Genomic DNA, 23,933 nt, shown 5'->3' with positions numbered 1-23,933 from the left:
GGGCCAGACGCTCCTTCCCGTGCGCGAGTGGCTGCACGAAACGCCATTCCTCTTACCCTTTTTATGCCTTTTTCAACGTAACGCGTAGGGGAAGCCCATTACGCCGCTGTGCGAGCGAGTTGATATCAAGTTTTCTCTCTCTCTCTCTCTCTTATAGTTCGAATAACGAGTAATACTCGTCTCGAGATTTTCCGAGTATATTGCATAACGCACAGCGCTTCGGAATCATTAGATTGTAAACTAATTATACATTCATTAACATAATGTTGTTTACCTCATTCACGGTTTATCTCGAAAATTATATCGCATCATCGTGAAACAATAGCATTGTAAACTACTTTGCAGATATCGTTAGACTCGTAATTTAAAGTTGCGTCGATTTGTAATATACATACTAAGAGCGAAAAGTTGTCGTTAAATAAAAGACATATATATATGTATACAATGGCTAAATGTCATCCACGTGTTTAAACAAGGTTTATAGTATCCGATTTCAATTCAATCAAATGAGAAGCGAAATAGAGATTTGATCTCTAAATAAAATATATACATCTCGCAGAGATTCTTTCTCTCTCTTTCTCTCTCCGGCAATTGTCATTGGGCGGTCTCGCAGGACAATCGCAGAGAGGACGATTCTCCTTACGCTCTCGGCCCGACAATGGAGCGATGTCGTATGGGCCACTCGGAATTTCGGATTTATGGCGAGAAACATATTCCATACGGTGGCGTCCAAGAAGCGTACGTACGCCCGCAATTCCCCCATAAATTCGAAAATCTCGAGAGTCGCGCCAGGATACTCCCAGAGGGATCGTCGGTCGATCCTATTACCGGGCCACAGGATTAAGCCCGATGTACGGAAGATCGCCCCGGACGATCGCCAACTAACTTCCGCGTTATCCTCTCGTCCGCCGGCCGTTTTTCCCCAAGACCCGACGTCGCGGTGCGGTGCGGTGCGGTGCGGTGCGGTGCGGTGGCGGTGCGGTGGCGGTCGCTCGAAAGAGGGACGACGACGACGATACGCCGGCGGGTTCGAAAGGGACAGACGGATGGACGAACCGCTGCCTCCGTCCGCGCTCCTCCGAGCGGAGCGTATTTCGCCAATTTCGTTAGCGCCCGCACGGACGCGCGAGCGCGCTTCCACCCACTTCCGTGCAAACACACACGTACGAGTATATATACACGACGCACTAGCGTGCAAGCGAGAAACGCGCGCGTACGTAGGGAATGCACCGAGAGAGAGAGAGAGAGGGGGGGGAGGGAGGAACGAGGGAGAAAGAGAAGCGCCCCGCGCTAGAAAGAGAGAGACGGAAGATTTTGCAGCGATCATCGACTTGGAGAACGGCGCAGTCGCCCAGGAACCAACTCGAACTCACTCACCCTGCCCTTCTCCTCCTCCTCGTCCACCTACCCTCGACCATCCCCTCGCGACCTCCTCCGGGTAGTTCTGTCCTCCTCGCGCTCTTTCCACCCCGCGCTGCCAGGTGGTCTTCCACCCTCCTCCGAGCATCACCGCCACCATCGGCACAACCACCACCATCGGCAGAACCACTGCCATCACCTCCACCACCACTCGGCGGCGTCGGCAACGGTACCAGCAGCAGCAGCAGCACCAGCAGTAGCAGTAGCAGCAGCAGCAGCAGCACTGCCGTCGCTACCACCTCCTCGGACTCCGTCGCATTTCTCTCTCTCTCTTTTTCTCCGTCTTTCTCCATCTCTCTGTGTTTCTCTTCCTCTGTCAATCTCTCCCTTTCTCCCGCGTCGCTGCACCCTCCGCTCCAACCCTCTCGCGCGCGCCTCGGCGCCTCGTCCTCCTCCGGTGCCAATGCCGCAGTACCGACTGCTTTCCGCGGAAGGTGGAAACCCGTGTAACACGACCGTATATAGATTTTCAATTAGTCAAGGGGCGGCAGCATAGGAAATTATGTGTCGCGTGTCACCGCGAGCCGCCGCGAATACTTGAAGCGCGCGTCGTCGTTGCCGATTATCGTCGTCATCGTTCTCATCGTCTTCATCGTCCTCGTCGTCGTTATCGATATCGATATCGTGCTCTTCGTCGATTAAATTTCATCGCGCGCTTCTCGTTTCACGCGCTCGCGGCAAAACCGCGTGCGTTTCGCGCTCGCGTTCGTTCCGTTTCCTCGGCCGGCCAGCGTGAAAAGATCGATTTCCGACGCATTTAATAAAGAAAGAAAGAACAGAGAAAGACGGACAAGTGTGCTTTAGCCGCGATCGAGTGTTTACCAGGGGTCACGTTGTGCGAGACGGAGCGATGACTCGTCGTCCCGAGGCCGCGGGAGTTGGAAGATAGGTCAATCTTTCGCCTGCCACATCGCGCCGCGCTGCGCCGAGTGCATCATCATCGCCGGATTATCCCCGACGATCTTGGAGAACCGGAATCACTCGCGGGAGCGAGAATGCTGCGCGCGGCCTTTGTCATCTTACTGCCACGGCTCCTCGTATTGTCGTCGTTGCTCATTCATTCAGGTACGAAGAGATTGTTGTTGTACACCTCTCGCATATAAACTACACGTATTCTCAGGGAAACTGACGGATTTCTCGCGTAAACTGTATACTCTGAGGCGCATTGCGTTTGAATGGGCATATATTATAATCAAATAAAGCAGCGTACAACCGAGTGGAATCTCAACATTGAATTTGTAGAAGAGTTTACCGACTAGAGAAGAAAGACGCTAATCGTGCAGATTTTTCTAGAAATGACGAGCTACGCGTCCTACAAGATTCTCATTGAGACAATTTTAAACAATTTTACGTGAAAATATATTTACATAAATTAGAGAATAATTTAAAGATAATTTGGATCAATTTAAAATAATTTAATCACACGCAATACGATTATATGTAAAATTGTAGTTTCTCTATATATTTACGTTTCTCTAAATTATTTTCCAATTTTAGATATATAGAATATACTCTGTGAATATAAACTATAGAAGAGAAAGTATGGTTACTATTGCAAATCAGCGTCGAGCTACGACAAATAACGAAATCTATCCGCATGAACGAAAAGCGTTTATAAGAGATATCAAAATCCATTTTTCGACACGCGTGCCGAGAATATTTCGATTGCTCTGTCCAACTTCAATAAAGGTGCATGAATCGGCGCTAATTTGTGAATTAAAACTCGAAAAATGATTGGGCTATTTCGTCGAGCGAGTTCGATGGCGTTCGCATTATATGTGATAAGCGAATTAGTAAATTAACGAACCCGCTAATACCCGACGCGAATTTCGCAATTATCCTAAAATCGTCCGATTAAATCGTCGACAAGAGGGAAAGAGAAAATTCGGATCGTATATCATACATATATGTATCGCATATCGACAAATGCATACTCTTGCGCGTTGCTCGTCTAACTCGCTCGCGCGCGACAAAATGCAACGTGACACGAGAGGAATAAAAAGAATACAAACTAGACGAATAAAAGCTAGTACCTACCTACCTATCTACACAAAACGCCATGCATTTATGTATATCCATGCAAAGCGCCGGGAATAACAATCGCGTACGAAAATAACGGATATCTTCAATCGCGCGACAAACAGAAATTCGCGAGTATACGAGATAATTCAATCATGTCCGAGTTATCGGCAACAATTCGAGAAATCTCGAGAAATCAAACGGAATTCAATTGGACACGTCGGATTTGCATAAAGACGAGTCGGCGAGTTTTTTTCTTTCGTTAAGCTCGAATAAATTGAAATAACACAATCGGTCACACAGACAAGAAACGCCGAATTTCTCGCCCTCGATGTACACCGAGCATTGTATCGTCCAATGTCGAAGCTGCGATGTTTCGTTTCGAAATTAGCTGGCCGATTCAATCATCCGCTATCGCAGCGTATTTTTACTATTGTCGATCAAGAGAAGAAAAAACTTTGTTTCAAGTATACTTGATTAAAACATTCGGAGATCGCGATTGCGAGCCACGCGACCCCACCGTCTTTACCTGCGAAATAAGTAATAGCGAATTTGCGGAGGGCATAACCACTGTTTGCGAATTGTTGGAGATAATGGAACGGTCGGCGGGCTTCGAGCAAACCGTTGTCGTTCGGGAATTGCTCCTTCAATCTAGCCTCGCTGTGCATATCGATCGGCGTAAACAAAATTTCGAAATTATTATTTAAGAAATCGCGAAATCACCCGCGATTTTCAGTTTATCGTTCGTCGAGCGTTCTCGTCGTGCTCCGGCGTTAAAATTAATTGAATATTTTAACCTCGTTTTTTCTCGACGAGAGAGCATATTTTAAAGCAAAATGTCGCGCCAAGATTTCGCGTCAGATTCGTAATTAGATTAAAAACATTCGTTGCGATCGGCAAGGCTCGCCTTCTCGTGCGTAGATAGATAGATGGATCTATTCACGACGGCGAATTTGCGGAGGGTAACTAACCGTTTGTAAATCGACGGATGAGGGTGGAGGATAATGGGAGGATCGACAGCTTGAAACGGCGATTATCGTTCGAAAATTACCCCCTTCGCAATTGTATTTCACCGGAATGAACCCACGCGATTTAGCGCGTCTTACCTAAGGTCAGCTGGTCGGCCAACCCGCCCGCTAAATGCGCACTGTCACGTGACGTTCGTATAAGGGTAATTAAGATTTCTGAGAACGTCACCTCGTCTACTCGCGGTTATTTATAACCAACCAATTACCGTATCTTACCTTATTTGTCTTGCCGCGATATGCACGCGTCCGAGATTTTACTATTTTAAAGCACCTCGGACCCCGGTGCACACATTACCTCGCCTTTGCGTTCGCATAATTATTATCATTATCGCGTGCGTTTGCAAGAATTAACATATCGCTGCCGCGCACATCTTTCGATAATATGGTTATCGGGTGACCCAGCATACTTGTACAAATGTTTTCACCTCATTATTCATTCCGGAATTTACATATCGTGCATTTACGAGAGAAATTTCTCATCGTCTTCCGATATTTTAAAGGAGAAACTCGGATAAATTTCTAAAATGTGGCATAAAAAACTTGAAAAACTTAACTCTATCGAACATGCAAAAATATATTACATGTACATATATACATATAAAATACGACTCGACTGACACGATATCAGTTATTCATTATGACCCAAAATTTTTAATTTCGGACACCACCAGGATTACAACCAGCGCGAATCGAATATTTATAGTTTAACCTCTATATCCCCTCCACCCTGGAGGGCTCTCCTTCTTTCGTCAAGCCTTGCCGTGCTGAAAATTCGTCATTCGCGAAATCCCTGCAAAATCCGCGTAACAGCGAGCCTAAAATAACAGAGATAGCCGAAAAAAAATAACGCGCATTTGCATCCTGGCCAACAAGCGTCACGAATTATTCAAAGTATTTCATACCACGGCGAATCGCGGAAATTTCATTCGCAGCGACGGCGAAAGGAAAAAAAAGGAAGAGAACGAGAAAAGCACCGGCGCGCGCGTCTCGTTAAACGCGTAAACTCGCCTCGCATTAGCGCGAGCGGGTGCATAAAAAAATGTCACGCGGAACGACCGCCGATATCGCGGGGAGGCGACGGGGATACGACAATTAGAGAGCTTAAATTCTCGGCAACTATAGCCCCCCCACCTCCTGGAAACAACGGCGGCGGCGACGGGGACGACGACGGCACATAGCCATCGACCGGTCAACGGCGGACCCGATTTCAAAGTTAAATCGAGTTTGAACTTTGAACCGCGATCGCGGCAGTGGAACCAAACCCAGATGGCAAAGTACGTCGGCCGAGAGTTAACGTTCGCTATCGCGGTTCGCCGGTCGAAACCGAAAGAACACGACTTCTCGCTTATCGTCGTCACTTTCGCGGATGGCGGTTTCCTTCGTCCTTCGACGACGAAGGGTCCTCCGAGGAGCCGTTTTCCAATTGGAACTCACGACTTGGACGATCATCGTGTAAAGCAATCTGCGCGACGAAATCTCGTACGGGCAACTCGTTCGGGATCGGTATAGCTGGCGCTCGGGAAACTGTATTACAATGGATCGTTAACTCAAGTACCATAATTGGCTCAATTTCCGATAAAACCCGATAAAACGGCGCCGGCCGCTTTCCCTGTATATACGGCTTCGTTTAAATAAAACAATACCACGCATACAGGCCGCTTTGCTCTCCCTCTCCGCGCATTTTCCCGCTGTTTTCGTCTAGCTCTTCTCCCCTTCACCCCTTTCCCTCGCCCTCTGCTCTTCCTCCTCTTCTTCCTCCCGTTCGGCAAATCTCTATGCAAAACAGTAATCAAAGATAGTACTTTTTTTTATCGCGCGCAACGTCGCGCATAATTTAATATATAAAGCACCCGGCTAACTTAATTACGCTCGGACGAGATTTATTAGCTTGTCACGAGAGTCTCGTCATAGCTCGCGCAAGATCTGACATTTTCCGGGATACGCGAAACTTTGTAACTTTGTACGCGAGGATATAAAAATAGAATGCATTGATTCAGGAAAGTACTGCATAAATTTTACAATTTTATACAAGAGAGAAAAGAAACTTTTATAAAGCTGGAATCTTGAGGTTCAATCGAGTTTACAGAAACTGATTAATAAAACTGATTCGCTTGCTTAATTTAATTCATTTTCCATCACACAAAAATGTGATTCCGACTTTATACAAAATTCGATGGGATTAAATTCTATACCGTTATATTATTAATGTGTTAAATTCTATCGATACTTTTTTCCATTTTCTCTTCTTGTCGAATAAATTTTTTTTTTTCACATATATTCTTTTTTATACTTGCACTTATTTCATTCAGAAGTGACACTCGCGTAAATCGATATGGCAAATATCGTAGAGACGAGAGAGGGAAAGAGAGAAAGGGTGGAGTTTTGTTTAATAATTGTCTCATAATCTCGAATCTCTACGGTACGTGATCACGCACGTTGCCGCTGTCTCGTCGTGTCGGAAGATAACAAAGGATGCGTTGTTATTTTTTATTCGCGACGCATATGTGTATCGCACGCGCGCGCTATTTCGCATGCGGCGCATTCTGGAGCGCGTCGTTAAAATAAACAAAATCACTTGTCGGAGTAATTCTGCTTATCACTCTCTTCGCATGCGCCGCGCGCAGATTTACGATACAGATGTAAATAAACAAAAGAAAAAAAAAGAGCGAAAAAGAGGAACAATGAGCACGGGTATACGTCAGGTATACATCGAATGCGTTTTCCGCTTCGAGATCGTTCATCGTCATCCGCAATCCGGTGCACGATGATACGCGCTTAATACTCGGCGACTGCATTTTTCGCGCCCGACGCGTATTTTTCTAGTTTCCGGAACTTATTTTACGGCCGGGACAATTTGCCTCTAGAAGGCAGTAAATTCTTTTATCTGTCCGGCGGTCCTCCCATCCTATTTTCTCTCTTTTTCTCTCTCTTTCTCTCTCTCTCTCTGTCTGTTTGTCCGTCTCTTCCCTTCCCTTAATGTTCCCTACCTCTTTATTTCATATTATTCGAGCGCGGAAAATGCGAAAAAATATTGCGATACTCTAGATAAGAAGTGCATGTACCGTTTAACGCGCCCATTTGTTCGAATGATTAACACTCTGGCGTCCACGTGTCCCTGCGCGGACATACTTTTTCCGCTCTTTGTGATATGCAAACATATAATTTTATAGCCGCTCAGTACCTGCCGCTGTTCCAGCTCGCGGGGTCGTATTCTGAATTATAATTTAAATTATTTAACACGGACACGTGGAAAGAATGACCGCAAAAATCGCCCGTTTTGTGGACCTCGAGTTTTGATACGATTTTGGTGGTAAATGATTGTATATCATCAAACATTCATCCCCTAAAAATTTCGAATTGAGCATACCTTTTATTGCTGAGATATGAAGGGTTGAAGTTGGTATTATTCACGAATGAAGGGTACGCCATTTTACACGTTCAACACAAGATACTTTAAGGTTATTCACAATTTTGACTTAAACGTCGATTTGAGGTCACGATAAATTAGTCTTCTAACAGATAAACAAATCTTATCTGAAACATTTTTTGATATGAGAAATAATCTCGAGGTATTTTGTGTTGAACGGATAAAATGGCATACCCTTCATTGAGGTATAGTGACCAATTTAACCCCTCATATCTCAGTAATAAAAGGTATGCTCAATCTGAAATTTTCAGAGGATTGATGTTCCACGATGTACAATTATTTACCGCCAAAATCGACTCAAACTTCGATGTCCACGAAACGGGCGATTTTAGGCCTGTTTTTGCGGTCATTCTTTTTGTCGAGCGTGAACAGTAAAACGAAGGGTGAGGCGAAAAATAGTCGAGCTCTCGAGAAATACTTAATGTTTATAAAAACATGTGTGTGTGAAAACAAGCGAATAAGAATTTTCTTTTCATCTTTTAACAAGCAAAAAGATTTATGCACGCGGCGATATATAATCATTGCGCGAGTGCTTTTTCCACCCAGCTCGATTCGTTCGCAGACAACAAACAAAATATTTGCGGGGCGCGCGCGTAACTCGTTCCATTAATTACACACATGAAGCAAATCTATCGGAAAGCATTATCATCGCGGCATGTCAAAATTATGTACTTACATTGAGGAGAGCCCAGTGTTCGCGGCGCTCTACGCCGTGATTAATTACGGCAACTCGATTGTTTTATCACTTTTTCCGCTCGTCGGGAAGCATTATACCGTGTAACGTTATATACGAAGCGTCCGGATTCGACGAAGCCGGCCGATGAAACGGCGTAATTACGTCTCTTTTTCGCTCACGCTCAGATAATTTCTCGAGTTTCTCCTTTATCCGACTTTTCTATTTCCCGCCGCTCGTCTTAATAATGTCGCCTGCGACTTATGCCGCCCGTGCACTTGCCGTGTTGTACGATATTTCGATAACGAGCATTTACACCGAATGACTTTGGCTGATTCTTGTCGGACGAGCTCTTATTACACGAGAAACTCCAATATTTGTATGCTTGAGAAAGAAAAACAGGGCGCACCTGTCGGAACCGTCGTAACTATCGTACCGTAAGCAGATAAAATAATAAACCGACAAACAACGATCCTTCTCCTTCCATCGTCCCCCTCTCATTCCTCCACCCACATGAGATTCGACATTGGATTTCCTCTCATATGTAGTATAGAGATCGCGAATTTAATTTGTAAATAGTTACAACCGAACGCACGCACGCCGGATATTAAAATAATCATGCGCTCGAATAGACTAATAACACATAATGTGAGTAATAATGGAACTAATGCGGCATATGCATTTCAATTACAAATTACTCTACGAGCTCAAACTCAAACATCACGTCGCCGTTTCGAGTGTGTTTCGAAAATTTCCAGAGAGCAAATCGATCATTTAAATACAATCTCCAGATTGTGACCCGTTTTTTTCGCGAGATGACGGTATGACCGCAATCTCTTTTAATAAATTTCGAATAAACGTTTAATAAACGCGATCAATTATGAATGGCACGAATCGGCGCGCCACATATTCTTTGACGACGTAACCTAAATCCATTTAAATAAACACATAAATCTAACTAGCAAAGCGTACGCCGTCTATTTCGAGGATCACGCAACAGCGGGATTTCCTCAAATCTGGAAGTCTCCGGAGGTGTAGTTGCGGATTAACGCCCCCGCCAGGCGAACAAATTTATAATCTCGCCGACGATACGTTCACAGCAGCAGGGATTAATCCTCGTATTACGGCCTGATTTACAGTGCTAAATCACGCGCGCGAGCATTTCTACAGTTTTTGGATTCATTTCCACAGAGCAGCGCGTGCGCTCAAACACGGATAAATAAATACCTCACCTCGCCGTCGTCGTCGTCGTCGTCGTCGTCATTGTCGTCGTTGTCGTCGTCGTCGTCGTCGTTGTTGTTTCTCTGCCGTCATCCTCCTCGTCGTCGTCGACGTCGCTGACGACTGTCTCTACTTGGTCGTCACCCTCGCCGTCGTCCTTTCTCTGTCATCATCCTCTTCGTTCTCCTCTACATCCATCCAATTGCGTTTAATTAAATCGACCGTGTCCGCGTCCGTCACGAGCACGTGCCGACAAACACGCCGCGTCACGTCGTTGGCTGCACTCGATGGGTTAAAAAGATACAAGCCGGTAATGGTAAATGTTTCATTAGCGCGAGAGCAGGGCAAATTTGCCGCGGAGTAATATCTCCGGGGAGGAAAGGGGGTGGGAGGGGTAGGATCGCGATAACGCGCGCAAAGTACATACATATAAACGTACGTACATACGTGGGTGCGAGAGATGTCCTTTTGTCTGGGACAAGAGAGGCCGCCGACAATCGTCGCCCGCTTTTATCCAATTTATTTTCCGCGCGTGCACGAGCGGCTTAACGCTTAGCGCGCAGCGTACGCGTATCCTTTGCATTTACATGCGAGAGGAAGCTTCGGAGATTTGTTCGCGTCTTAGGACAGGCGGCGACCCTATCTCGCTTTTGCGCTATTTTAGGCGCGTATGAAACCGCGTAAATAAAATCGCAGCGCCATTTTCCTTCCACGTACAAGCGAGAGGGAGGGAAATGAATCGAGATAAATTTTCGAGCGTCGTAAACAAAGAGAAATGTCTCCTTGGATGTACGCATTATTTCATTTCAATTGGAATTGATTATCGTCCAAAGTATTCGGTTTGCGCGATAACGATAAAAAGAGACGGGATTCAGCCGCGTCTCATGCTTTTGCATTTAATATCGAAATTTTGCCCGATGATCAGGTTAACGTCTGTATGAAAACGCCGTCTCTCTCGCCATCCCAAAGAGATTCGTTAGTTCTCCGATTCAATAGAGCGCGGCGAAAAATAAACGAGTCGCGGGATGCTTAAGGTCCACGGTAGAGGGAAATCGATTTTGAAACTCTGAGAGATTAACAATTCAATCGACCTCGACGATTGCTACCGGTTCGCAATCGTTCCCCTTCGAAGGAATAGGGTAATTCAGAAATTGTTTATTCTTTCGGTTTGCGCGGTGAATCAGATATCGACGGTTAAAAGGGTATAATCCAAAGTCGGCTTACATATAAAACGAAAGAATGGAATTACATATATACTCCAGATACGTGACAGCGATTTTAAAATATGTCTATTTCTCGATTGAAAAAAAAATATAAAAATCTGCATCGAACGCGCGTACGCACGAGGAATCGTACAACAATGAGTCAACAAGTGATGTAAACAATTCAAAACAATCAGCTATTTGTAACATAAAGGATGAACAGCAATCTATTCACTTTATTGTATTTTACCTTCGTGTGTGTATGCGTGTAATCATGAATCCTGTATTTTCTCTTTCTCTCTCTCTTTTTCTGTCGATTATTTTTATATACATATACATATATTTAATCACTTTGTTGCCAATCAACAACGTGATATATTCGAGAGTTAAATGAAAGCTATTGATAACAAATCAACAACGTAGTGTACAATTACCTTATCATCCCCATTGAATGAAATAAAATAAAAGAAAGAAAGAAAAAAACAAGAAACAAAAATTTCTAAGCAACAAAGAGAAGCATCCTCCGCGGCGTGCCTGCGAACGTATTATTAATTTGACGTGTCGCGATATTCCTCCGGTTTTTGCGATAATTAACATAGCGTCACGTAGACGTCTGTCCGTTACGCAAAAAAACGTTCTCGTGCTATCGAGCGATAACAATCGCGTACACCTCGCTTTTCGCTCCATCATTCCGTGCATTGGAAATGCGGATTTAAATTCAGGGACGCGGATATATTAACCGGTATAAAATCGACCGAGAGGAGACCGTAGAGCATATTTCACTCCGCGCTATCGGTTCTGCTTGAGGAGAATAACAAGGCAACATACGGCAAGGATCAATTATCGGGTTCAAGGAGCACAGCAGCAGCATCGGAAATAGTATCGCGGGCCCGGTATTGAATTTATCGCAGCAGCTTATTTCCGCCGGTTGAAAGGAATATTTATACGGGCGCGGGGGCTAATTTATCTCGCGAGGCGTTTTATCGGCTATGCCCGATCGGACATTCGTGAGCGGTTTTTATTTCCCTTCTTTTATCCTCTCCCCCTCCCCCTCTCCCTGACCACCACCACCACCCCCCCCCCCGAAACCCGCGTGTCCGGCGCGCGATACCAACAAAGTGACTCTCAAATGCGCCTGAACATGATCTCGACAAGATCGCGTAAAGGCATACGAGAAAGTGAAACACGATCGGACACGAAACGATCGTACACGCGAGACGACAACACGATCAGATACCCTGTTTATGTGCTTAATAAGAGAGGAGCCGTCAGATGAGGGAGTGTACCTGAAAGGTGTCATACGTGCTCCAAAGAGAAAAAAATTAAATTCACATGTGTATGTGTGTAATGAGAGTTTTTCATTCGTCGATTAAAAGTTCAAATCTCACTTTATTTTATATATACTATATATTCATATTCTCTCTCGGGGCATAAAATATTGAAACTACCTAGTTACACGAAAGGCGGGAACCTCAACGACGGGTCCATGAAAAATCTACTGTAACCTTCATCCTTATTATGAAATAAGGACTTGTGTAAGTTCTCGGAGAGCACACAGAGAGTTCTCTACAATATATTTCTTCCTACACACTTGTAGATACATCGGTGCTTTAACTCGAGCCATTTCTCGGGAAGGTAACGCTCCGTCGAGAGTAACGATTTTTTTCACGCTGTAGCGTGAAAAAAATACATGACCAGGCGACCGATTCGATAAATCTCTTTTCGCTGGCAGTCCTTCGTATTCCTTTAACTTATTTGCGACTCGCATCCGTATCAATTTGCGGGCGACAGCGAATAACGAATTTCGACGATTTTCTAAAAACTTATCGGGGAGAAAAAAAGGGAAGAGATCCGAGTCGAGATAAAATTGTATCGGCTTCTCAAACGGACTGTTTGAAAAAAATTGCAACATATTCTTAGTCGCGCAATCGGCCGAGCATCATCATGAATTTCATGCGCGCGAATGTAACGAAGAACAATGTCCGCACCACGTACGCGTGCCAGCCATAAATATTCAGCTCGTCGAGGTGGGCGCGGACATTTTAACCCTCTGCCGATCGCGCGACGTATATATTTTGACGTCCAGGATTATACGGTGAACTGCATCGAGCACAATCGGTCACTGAAGGCCCGATTAAATATTCATACGCTTGGTAATTGCTCCATCTCTGCGATTCGAAATTATACCCGTATATGTGTATGTGTCTCGGAGCGAAGAGGGGAGGGGAGAAAAAAGAAACAAATTTCGCACGAGTAGCGTTTTCGATACGTTATGATCTCTGCGATCCTCAATCAGGGAATCATCATTGTCAAAGGTCGACGTTTAACGAGTGAATTGAATTATGATAATATTGTTTTTCCAACATTTCTCATTACGCCGCATTATTTCCAAAATAGCCCCTATCGACATGTACGTTAGCGAAGCAATATTTTGTTTCCACAGTTTTGCGACAACATACGAAGTACGTAAATATTGACAAACGGATATATACTTTTGCTTGAAAGAATTTCAAATAATTACAGAACGATATCTGATACTCCGTTATTATTATCGACATGTATAATATCGCCATTTCTATCAATTACAAAAACGGGAACATTTAATTTATAATTCAATTTCTAGCAAGTTCTATTTTTTCTTTTTTTTAAATAAACATCTTTAATATAAACACCTATAATGTGATAAAAAACGATAGTGATAGAGAACGATTTTAGATAATGCATTAGTAAGACACGAATTTTTTTGATCGCGCTAAATTAAATTGGAACAAGTGGAGAAAAAAACAGTCGAATTAATGCAGGTGAAAAAATGCCATTTGCTTATTTTATAATTGGTGCAAATTTGAAAGATATACATGTATAAAAAAATTTGGCTAACTTGATAAAAAAATGTTGAGAAATTATATTTGCTATTATTTGTTAAAGTTTAATACACGGCGCCTTTTAAACATTCCGAGAATTCGCGATACTAAAGTTTGTACTGCGCTGAGTACAATACGGTCGCATTCTATTCCACCACCTAACACCATCATTTTACTCGCGATATAAACGAAACGGCGGGAAATAAAACGCCTTTTCAGATCCCTTTATCCCGTTAATCTTGTCGCGCTTTACGCGTGCAAGATACGAAGCATAACAGAAAGAAAGAGAGGGAGAAAGAGAGGGAAAACGAAAGAAAACGCGAAAGGAGAAGAAGAGGTGCTTATTGTACCTTGAACCTTTCCTTTTAGCCGCGAACATACCTGCCGTTCAAACTTGACAATGTCACGACCGATAAATAAGACTCGCAATCTTTTCCGCCAGTCGAGGCACAATAGAGGCAAAAAGTCGTAGAGCGTATCAGGTGCGAGACAAGATTGCAACAGGGAAACTTACACCTGGTGCGTCTGAAAATTCGACTCTGGTTTCCTCCTTCTCCTCCTCCAAAGATATGCGGTCAGATGCGGATATTCCTTCCCAATATTTCCCACGTTTCCTCGGGACGTCCAATTGTAAACATACGTTCGAAACGAAACAAACATCGCGCATATATAACACGTAGACCGAGTGATTTATATCTTATGCGCGACTTTTCGAATGTGAATGTAGGAATTTAAAATGAGAGAGGAGAATCACGATACTTTTCAAATAATTTTCGCAATTTAAATGACGGAGAAGGGCTTTTATGTCTCGAAATAACTCACACATTCTGCAAACTTTCAGCGAAATGCACTTTAACAGAAATTTAATTCTCGCCAAGAAAGAATTTCTTCCACATTCGCGTAGAAAGATTGAGCGAGCGAGGGGAGAAATTATGAATACGCAATTATTTGCATAGCAAATATCGATTTTATTTCGCGCGATCGCGATAATTCGCTCGTTTAATCCGTTCGCGTTACACGGGTTACGAAGCCTTAGCAAAGTCCGTCGTACGATACGTGAGAGAAAAATTAATTACCTCTAATTACAACGTTCGGGCAGTTTCTAATAGCCTGCCTCTACCCGCGATACGTTTGCGTTGCGTGACCCTGATGCTTATCGAGTCAATGACAATGCGTGCGTGCGTGCGTACACAACGCGCGCGAGAATAGCCGCGATAAGGGACCGGCGATATTTAAACGGCAATCTCGTCCCCACCGGTCCATTCATTAGCCGACTTAATTTAAGACACCGTCGGCGGAATTTTAAACACGGCAAACACAGACGCGATTAGCGTTAATCACCGCGTTTCGGTTCGCATCGGCGCGAAGGAAAGACTAATTAATGACGCGGGCGTGTTGTGTTTATGAAGGCGCCCCTCTCTCTTTCTCCCCTCTCTCTCTCTCTCCCAATATTATCATTTTACAAAAGCGGCGTGATTAGAGGATACGCGTGTGTTTTTGCCGCGGAAAGAATTTTGACAAATCTCTATCCCTCTCTTTCCTTCTCTCTCGTACATCTAGCTTCATTACTGCCGCAACGCGCCCGACCACAATTACGGTGCTCGGATATTTGTTATTCGTTGTAATGCCGCGCATGCATTGTTTGCGCACACGAAACATTCTTCCCCAAAAATGTTGGTAAATTCGCGGTCAGTTGTTTTTCTTTGCGAAAATTGATCCGGGAACCGGAATATATTACAGATAACCGAATATATTATATATAAAGTTTTCAATTTGTAACGCTATATATCTTGGCAATCGCGCATACTTCAAATTAAATTCCCTTTCAATTAAAATCCACGAAAAATCGGCCGCGAGATACCTATATCTCGTAAATAGAAATTTTTCAATTTAAAAAATTGGCGCTCTCTCTTTCTCTTTTTCTACCTCCAAGTCTACTCTCTAAAAGTGAATCAGTGTATTATCACTGAAAAACAGTAAATACTCACTGATTACAAGCAGTTATAAGTACAGCACTGATTACAGTGATAATACACTGATTCACTTTTAGAGAGTACTCTCTAAAAGTGAATCAGTGAAAATATCACTAATTTAAACAATAAAATAAGATTTCACTGAGAATCAGTGAGTATTTTACTGATTTTCAGTGGAAACGCTTATTTTTTTGTTATTTTATCTTATATCTCACTGATTATGGTCAGTTAAAATAAAATTCACTGTAAAACCAGTAAATTTCACTGTAAAACCAGTAATCGCTAGTTCGTTTGTTTACCGCTACGATCGCTATCTCTCTCGTATTTAGTTTTAGTCATAAGAATTATATAAAGTTTGCAAAGAGCGACAGATAAAATTAAAAATATTACTTCGATTTAATTTCAGATATTAAATCGATCTTATGAGTCGGACAAATAAATGTCTGGCGACTTAATGAAAATTATTCGTTCGTTATCTATTTAAAATAGCAAGTTCAATATGCATGTAATATTATAAATAAAATAAAATTTTTAATATAATAAATATTTAGTAAATATAAATAAAATTTTTAATTTTATATGAAATAGATAGAGAGATGAATTGTAGTTTAATATTACTGACAATAACGAAAGAAATATTATTACTGATTGAAACAGTCAAAATTATTAACTAATTCTTTCAATAAAATATCACTGATTTACAGTGCTGTACTTATAACTGCTGTAATTAGTGACTATTTACTGTTTTTCAGTGATAATACACTGATTCACTTTTAGAGAGTAGCTCCCCTTGTATATACCGACTATTTGTGACTAAAAAAATTTTATGACTAACAAATTTAAATTATCCAATATATGTATTTTTGTGTAAATCATGTTTAAAACGGAAGCGAAAGAAACATAAGCGAGACATTGCATTGTCAAAGATATCTCAATAATTCGAAAGCTGTTTCAAAGACGAAACGCCGGTGGTTCGTCGCTTATCAATTATTCCGCAAAATCGATATCGTAAGTCAGACTCTTCTCGGCTCTTTGTATATGTAATCGTGATTCTAATAAAAACATTCCTTCATATTATATCAATCCATTTTATATTTGTGCTTTCTGCACATCTTCATACTTTTTATTAGAAGCATAAATTACATTTGTCTCATTTTAAACCTAGAAACGCTTTTTTAAAATATATAAAGATGTATTTATCATATTATTTCTAATTTCAAACTAAAAGAACCAAAATGTCACTCCAAATTTCTATTAAAAAGATAAATTTTTTCCAAATTTTATCCGAAATTCGTGTGACATCTGTATCCTTGTACCTCTTAAAATTTTCGAGTATAAAAAATTCCAATTACGTATGTATAATATTACACTAAGTATACGAGGGAAATGAGTCACGTGTGCATAACTCAAAAAGCACTCGTCGCAATGAATCACGCATACAAACATGTGACTCACCGACGATAAATTCGCAAGTGCACCTTATCACGCGTACGAATATTATCGTTGAATTCATCGGACGATCGTGTCGCGTGCGAACAGCTCAAGATTGAAATTACCACTCAGAGAGAGTACGTCGCGATTATGGCGAAAAGCTCGCGGTGACCTGTCTGTCCCTGAGCGAATTCACGAGTCTCTCGAGTGAATACGCAAAGTTTCCCATGCAGTTGCAACTGCGACAGCACGGAAAGGTGACAGGGGAAGGAGAGGCGAGGGATCGGGTGGAGGGAAAGGGGTCAACGGGGACCCTGGGACTAGACTTCGCAGGGTCCGCTTCCCACCCGCGCCTCGCACACACGATCCTTGTACAAACCGCAATGCGAATCTTTTGCAGGCGTCGTCGTCGTCGTCGTCGCCCTACGCATGACATCTCTGCAGATACCGGAACACGTCGTGCTGAATGAGACGGTCCATATGCAGTGCAACTTCAACTTGGACAAAGAGCAATTGTACTCGGTGAAGTGGTACAAGGACGGCCACGAATTTTATCGCTACACGCCCAGAGACAAGCCCGAGGTGCTAATGTTCCCCGTGCGCGGCGTAAACGTGAACGTGAGTGCGAGTTGTAAGAATGCTTGGAACGACGAGAGAATTTCACCCGATTTTCCCTTCTTCGACAATTATCCTTCGATAATGTTGTTTTAATAATTATCTAATATATATTTCGAGTATTCTCTCGCATTATCAAACATTAGGTAAATAAAAAGACGACCCGTTGTTAAATTGAAGCGTCTCTAATAGCAAATTCTTGCAATCTTCCATTCTACTTTTCCCTCTGTTTAACCTGAGAGAGAACGCGCTTTGTGTATGTACATCCCTCACGGCGAGATGTTTTCCGTTCGAATCTAATAGAATCTGGTTCATTCACTACGGCGCATCGCGCATGCTCCGCGTCACGCTCGATCGGGCACAGCAGTTTGTAATCGCAAATTTGCATTCAGAGGTTCCAGTCTAACCGAACCTTGGTCGTCCTGAACAACGTGAATCTGACGAGTTCGGGGAGATATCGCTGCGAGGTGTCGGGCGAGGCTCCCGCTTTTGAGACGGTCTCCGATCACGGGGACATGACTGTAGTCGGTAAGTATTGTTATGGAAAATAAGGCCGAACGGGGAATACACGCGATTAAGCTGGGATTATAACGAGAACGTGGATGAAAGCAGCTTCATTTAAATGACAATAAAATTTAAAAGACAATATTTGGATCGGCATTCTCGATAGACGGAGAGATCTCTCTCTACGAATAAAAACATACGCGTCTAAAGTATATATAAAGTATATAAAAAAAAAATCTTTTTATCCTTAAAACGAGCTGTGTATTACCGAGATAATTATTTCGGTAAAATTTGCGAGAGGAGCGAGACTAGATAAATGAATACGTGCAGTAAATGCACGCGGGTGAGATAAGGGGGATCTAATCCGAGGGAACGACAATAGCACTAGAAAGGGTCATGGCAACGTTTCAGTTCTACCTAACGAAGGACCACAGATAACCGGCGGTCGTCCCGAGTATCAGGTGGACGATGTCGTTCGCATGGACTGCACGTCGGCGCCTTCTAAACCACATGCGCTATTGTCTTGGTTCATCAACGACGAGCCGGTAAGTGAGACACTTAAATCGTCGGCGAAATAATTACAATCTTTGTTTTACGCTTCACTAAACTTTTCCAACAAGACGAACAAAATGTTGCATCTCTCGTTAAAAAGAGAAAGAGGGAGGGGAAGGACAAGAGGAAAAGAGAGAGAGAGAGAGAGAGAGAGCGCACAGCGTTGCGTGTATGCAATTTGCTAAATAAATCAAAGCTTCATTCCATTTTATTTTCATTACAAAGACGCGTATGCGCGTGTCCATTTGCACTGCGTGTTGTGCGTTAATCTCGAAAAATACTCTCTACTCTGCCAATAATATTCTAATTTAAAATTTATTTTGATAAAACACCGATCACCAATTCCCAATTAAAGGTAAAACGTTGACAGTCTATCGTGTCAACATTGAATATCGATTTGAAATTCCCGACGTTTATGTATATTTTCCATTTATTCGATTCCATTGATGTTCCGTTAATGTTTACAGAGCTTGCGCCTCTCTCTCTCTTTTAGATAATTCGTTAGCGTTATATTCCGGCAAAATTTTCCGCCCTGCGCGAACGCGAAGCTTTAACCGAATTAAAGATTAACTTTAAAATAACTTTACCTCCACAGCGCGCGCGCGCGCGCGCGCGTTGCTGATGAATATTATTATCGTTATCGTGCAATAATTAGAATCTTGCTTCGGCGCTTAATGCAATTTCGCGTAATTGGTTTCGCGAAAAAAATTTGCATCCAGGATCAAAAGAGAGCAATCACTCTCGTTCTTAATTGTTTTCAAATTGCGTTCTATAGAATCCCGTATATCTGTTTTCTCATCTAATTGATGCCGTCGATGCTGCGTAATTCGGGTCGCGAATCTGCGCCCCAAATAAAAATCTATCTAATTGCTCACGCTCTTTCGCTTCTCCATCCGATTGAATTGTTTCGATTTTGTTAAAAATATATAATTTTTTTTTATTATTTTTTTTTCATATTGCTCGAACGTCCCGCTTTCAGGCCGACACCGACTACCTGATAGGGCCCGACATCGTCATCGACGAGAACGGTCTGGACATCGCGAAACTCGGTCTGGAATTTCGCGTCGGGAACAAGCACTTCAGGCAGGGCGACATGAAGCTAAAATGCTTGGCCACAATAGCCACGGTCTATAAGCAGAGCAACGAGGAGAGCGTGGTGGGCGATGAGAGCGTTCTGAAGACGTCTATAATGGAGAGCCGCGAGACCAGGGCGCAGAGTCACACTCGCGAGGATCTGACTAATGGTAAGACCTATCCCCGTATCAACCCTTTACCTTCCCCACCTGTGCCGCAATTGCGCAACGTTTCCCCCGAGCTATCGATTAACTCGCTGACGCTGACTTTGATCTCGTCTAAACTCGATGAAATGTAAATTTAAAAGAGATTAAGGTCCAAAAATCGCACGAACGTTGACCATCGTTATAATAGTACTTCACGTACGTAGAATCGATCTAGCATCTAGTACTTTTCGTTGAAGATACGATTAACCGGAGAAAGAATCGTTTGCCTTTCGCCGCGACTTATATATTTTTACAATTTTCCCGAACGCTTTCCAACACTTTATACTCTCGCGTTTCTGCGATACGCATAAATGGAGAAAATGCGGCCCGCGGTAAATCATTGATCGCAAGCAGGGATGCGGAAAAATTCACTTAGGTCAAGCTCTTTGCGCGGAGTTATAAATCCCAATTTTATAATACTTTGCGCTCTCACGTTGAATTATTATTCTGTTAACGGACTTGATTTACCAAAGAACGCGTGATAATCGGGCGCGATAAAATATATTACGATATATTTTGCGTTATTTCTCCTTTCATCTTTTTTTTTTACAATTAAAAAATCGACGATTTTTTTCTGTGAGCTTACCCCGATCGGGAAAAAATTGGAGGTAACTTCGCAGTCGTGTATATGTTTAATAACGCGTATTAAAATAGACTTTTCATCGTAAATATTTTGCAATCTAAATACGCCGATTGTAAATATGCACAACGTATTATCCGTATAAATGCCTATATTTAGAAATGGCGAAATTCAAGCATAACCGTTCAAGCGAATATTTATATTTGTTTCGCGGTGACTGGTAAAACACGCGTGTCGCAAATTTTGCGATATTAAACGCGAAAATTATTCGAGATCCCCGCGCATCGAAGACCTCATAACGAGTAATGAGAAGTATAGCGGATTAAAGTCCTAAGTATTAAAACGAATCCCCGTAAGCGCGTACAGCATTTGGCATTAATCACAACGGGAAACTAATTGCACGATGCTTTAATCCGCGATAGTGCTATCGCCTGAGAGTCCCGCAATAAAAACTGATTAATTACAGCCACACTGTATTCAAATCCTGAACTAAATTACGGCAAGAACGAGGCTCGGGCTTCACGAAATGAGTACGTGGGATATAGTTCGGCGTTCCGAATTAACCGTTTAAGGGATGCGCGTCGCAAATTCGCTACAATCCTCCGCGAATCTCTATCCTATTTCAGCGAGTGTTTCGCCGACAACTGTATTCCCCGCCTCGCGAAATCCTTTTCCCGTCGACGTCACGTGTATAAATGCATGTATCTTCAATTTTTAATACTTCAAGGAATTGATTAACGCGATCCAATTTTTCGCTGTCGGGGAGAAAAAATTACCACGTCGACGTAACGTTCATCCGAGCCGGGATAATTTTACTCCCGCGAACAAAAGCGACTTTACGATTGTGATGAATAACGGGAAGGGGAGGCTAATAAATATATTTCGTCTTTGATGTTTCAGGAACCGCGAGTATCGCAGTCGAATGGACGATCCTCATCATCGCTCTCGCCACATCAATCGCCATCGCGCGATAATAACGACGAAACGTTTCCCCTTCTTCCCTCATCCCTCCGCGTTGTTTCCTAATCATATAAACTATAAACATTAGGAGAGATCAGTTTCACCCTTACTACTAATTCCTAATTCGCGTAATCGTAAAAAAAATAACGCAATACCGCATAATGCATATAATAAGTGTACGTCCAGTTTACGCGTCGTCGACGTACGCGTGATGAAGTCTTATACTACGTGCGTTCTAGGCTCTAAATGTATTGTCGTGCACGCTCGGGGAGAAGGGAGCGAAGGATCCTTCCTTCTTTCTCTCTCGGTCTTCCCGCGCGTTCGTTTAGATCGTCCAAGGTTCCCTTTAGCGAGGAACGTTGTAAAGGACGACGTCGGAGTCGTCGTCTCTTGTATCGCTTTCCAGATACGTCGATGTTATTCTTACTACGATTTTTACAAAGGGATTTTCTATTTTCACGACATATCATTTTCATTCTCACCTCGACGGTCGCGTCTCGACGCGATTGTCGGATGACGATCTTCCCTCTTCGACTCACCGGGTATATATCGGTCCCTCGGGCCCCAGCTTGCGGCCCCGCGAATGCGCTTTCACCGGAATCGCTATCGTCCACCCCCTACCTACCACCCCCCACCTCCCTCCCCCGCCGCCATTTCCCCCTCAGCGATTTCTTCGTACAAAGCAGAGTTAATGGTAGTTCGCGACGGCGGCCGCGAAACAGATTCTTTTATATTTACACACGGTGGATAAATCGTTCGTGCATGCGAGTGATTGCGAAAAATGGATGAATTGAAAAAGAATTTATGGAGATTTATTTTGCAAAATTATGAATATCCAATCGTCGATTTGAAGCTTGATTTCCAAGATTAAATATTTAACTTGGCAAAAATTAATCGTAAAAACGTTCCACATTTTTCTCGACTCGTCTATCTTTTGCAGTTCGCAATAATAGCGTTTGATGAGACACTTGCTTAAATTTCCTTCGTTTCCGTTTTTACCGTCTTCCCGAGTATATATTTAGTTAATCGTATTACCCTCTGCGAGTTATAATATCCTCTGGCTTTATTTTCCGATATAACTCGATCGGTAAAGATAGCTCGTTGTTAATAAAATACATAGCATATAAATACTCTCCAAGTGTATAATATAATATTCTAGACAATATAATGTATCCTAAAATATATAAAGGTAAAGAGAGATGTTTAAAGAGGAAAAAATTCGTCGAAAGAATATATAGCAATCTTTGTCGAGCGCTATTATTACGCATCACCGTGTGGCATCGCACAACAATCGATTTGCGACTCGCTTGGGAGTATCTTTTTTTATAACGAGAGCCTTTTGTCGTAAAATGACCGTAAGTTGCAGGTCGTTCGCGCACATCGCAACGCGATCGGATCGAATCGAGTCCCACTCGCTAACCACGCGAAACGCTTAATCGGGTCGCTGTCGTCCCTCTTCTGACTAATTGTAAGGCATAGTTAATCTCATATCGGATATATGTCACGCGTACGGAATTACTATCGTATTTTCGATCGATATTGAAATATCCCGTGGACGCGCGCGCGCGCACGTCGGCCAAACCTAGGAGGAGGAAACACGGTCCTCCACTTAGGCTCGTCCGTAACGCGTCGTCGTAATTAACAATAACGCGTAATCCCGAATCGACATCGGACAACATTGGTAAACGCCGCTTGAATCGCTACTTTTCTCGATCAGACACGAGGGAATTACACCAGATGTCAATTAATAGCGCGATTAATGACGCGACACTCGCCGCAAACATGTGTTGTACGTCAAATTTCTAAAAGTAAATTATTCGTCAAAATCGAATTTGAAAAGAGAGCATCCAATTCTTTTAAACCGCAAAAATATACTGCTTTTTATGTTGTAGTAAAAACAAAGTGCGTGCGAATAAATTTGAACATTTAAAAATTTAGATAAATTTTATTATAAATGTGTGGAAAAAAATATTTCTCCTAAAAAATAAAATATTTAAATTTTATCCCACGACAAAGAGTTTGCCCTATCGTCGAGAATACGAGTACTCGTGAACTTTATTAAATATCCATGTCTAGCACATTACGACTACCTAGCGAGCATTATTAAGGTCATTTTACTCGTTGTTGTACAATCAACTCGAGTTGATTTTATCGCAAGCTTGTCGCATAAACTCAAGAATGGCAAAGA

The 23,933-nt window shown here is 42.7% G+C and overlaps 2 protein-coding genes across 9 annotated transcripts in view; one reads left to right on the top strand and one right to left on the bottom strand.

Annotated features, from left to right (window-relative positions):
• LOC145965529 (uncharacterized) overlaps window positions 1-23,933 on the bottom strand; it is a 43,276-nt gene that overhangs the window by 15,172 nt on the left and 4,171 nt on the right. For 2 of the 8 annotated variants that reach the window (XR_014436750.1, XR_014436752.1), the window contains exon 4: window positions 9,799-10,065. The exons of 1 other annotated variant lie outside the window; for it this stretch is intronic. Coding sequence is in view for 1 of the 7 variants with exons in the window: in XM_083089175.1 (XP_082945301.1) it covers window positions 1,409-1,712 (304 nt within the window). In the remaining 6 variants the exon portion in view is untranslated. Of the gene's footprint in view, window positions 1-1,408; window positions 2,314-9,793; window positions 10,066-14,364; window positions 14,600-14,926; window positions 15,290-23,933 lie in introns of those variants that run through there. 5 more of the 8 variants (XR_014436754.1, XR_014436751.1, XR_014436756.1 and 2 more) reach the window with 5 other exon arrangements.
• LOC145965526 (uncharacterized) lies at window positions 1,340-23,508 on the top strand. Its single transcript, XM_083089168.1, has 6 exons — window positions 1,340-2,484; window positions 17,655-17,872; window positions 18,262-18,397; window positions 18,785-18,918; window positions 19,905-20,169; window positions 21,686-23,508. The coding sequence occupies exons 1-6, from the start codon at window positions 2,415-2,417 to the stop codon at window positions 21,757-21,759; spliced, it is 897 nt and encodes a 298-aa protein (XP_082945294.1). The 5' UTR covers window positions 1,340-2,414; the 3' UTR covers window positions 21,760-23,508.

This window comes from Camponotus vicinus, unplaced genomic scaffold (assembly GCF_025532165.1).
Source record: "Camponotus vicinus isolate PSW18456_S1 unplaced genomic scaffold, iyCamVici1.0 SCAF_14, whole genome shotgun sequence".
In the NCBI taxonomy this organism is placed as follows: Eukaryota; Metazoa; Arthropoda; class Insecta; order Hymenoptera; family Formicidae; genus Camponotus; species Camponotus vicinus.
The sequence above is the reverse complement of the archived record's forward strand: the minus strand, read 5'-3'. Positions and strand labels throughout refer to the sequence as shown.

What these genes read in the sequence shown, in the direction of transcription:
- LOC145965526 (XM_083089168.1), top strand. Translation starts at nt 2,415, where the DNA reads ATGCTGCGCGCGGCCTTTGTCATCTTACTGCCACGGCTCCTCGTATTG. An exon ending in GGTTCATCAACGACGAGCCG is followed by an intron (nt 18,919 to 19,904) that starts GTAAGTGAGACA and finishes TCCCGCTTTCAG; the next exon opens with GCCGACACCGACTACCTGAT. An exon ending in TCGCGAGGATCTGACTAATG is followed by an intron (nt 20,170 to 21,685) that starts GTAAGACCTATC and finishes TTGATGTTTCAG; the next exon opens with GAACCGCGAGTATCGCAGTC.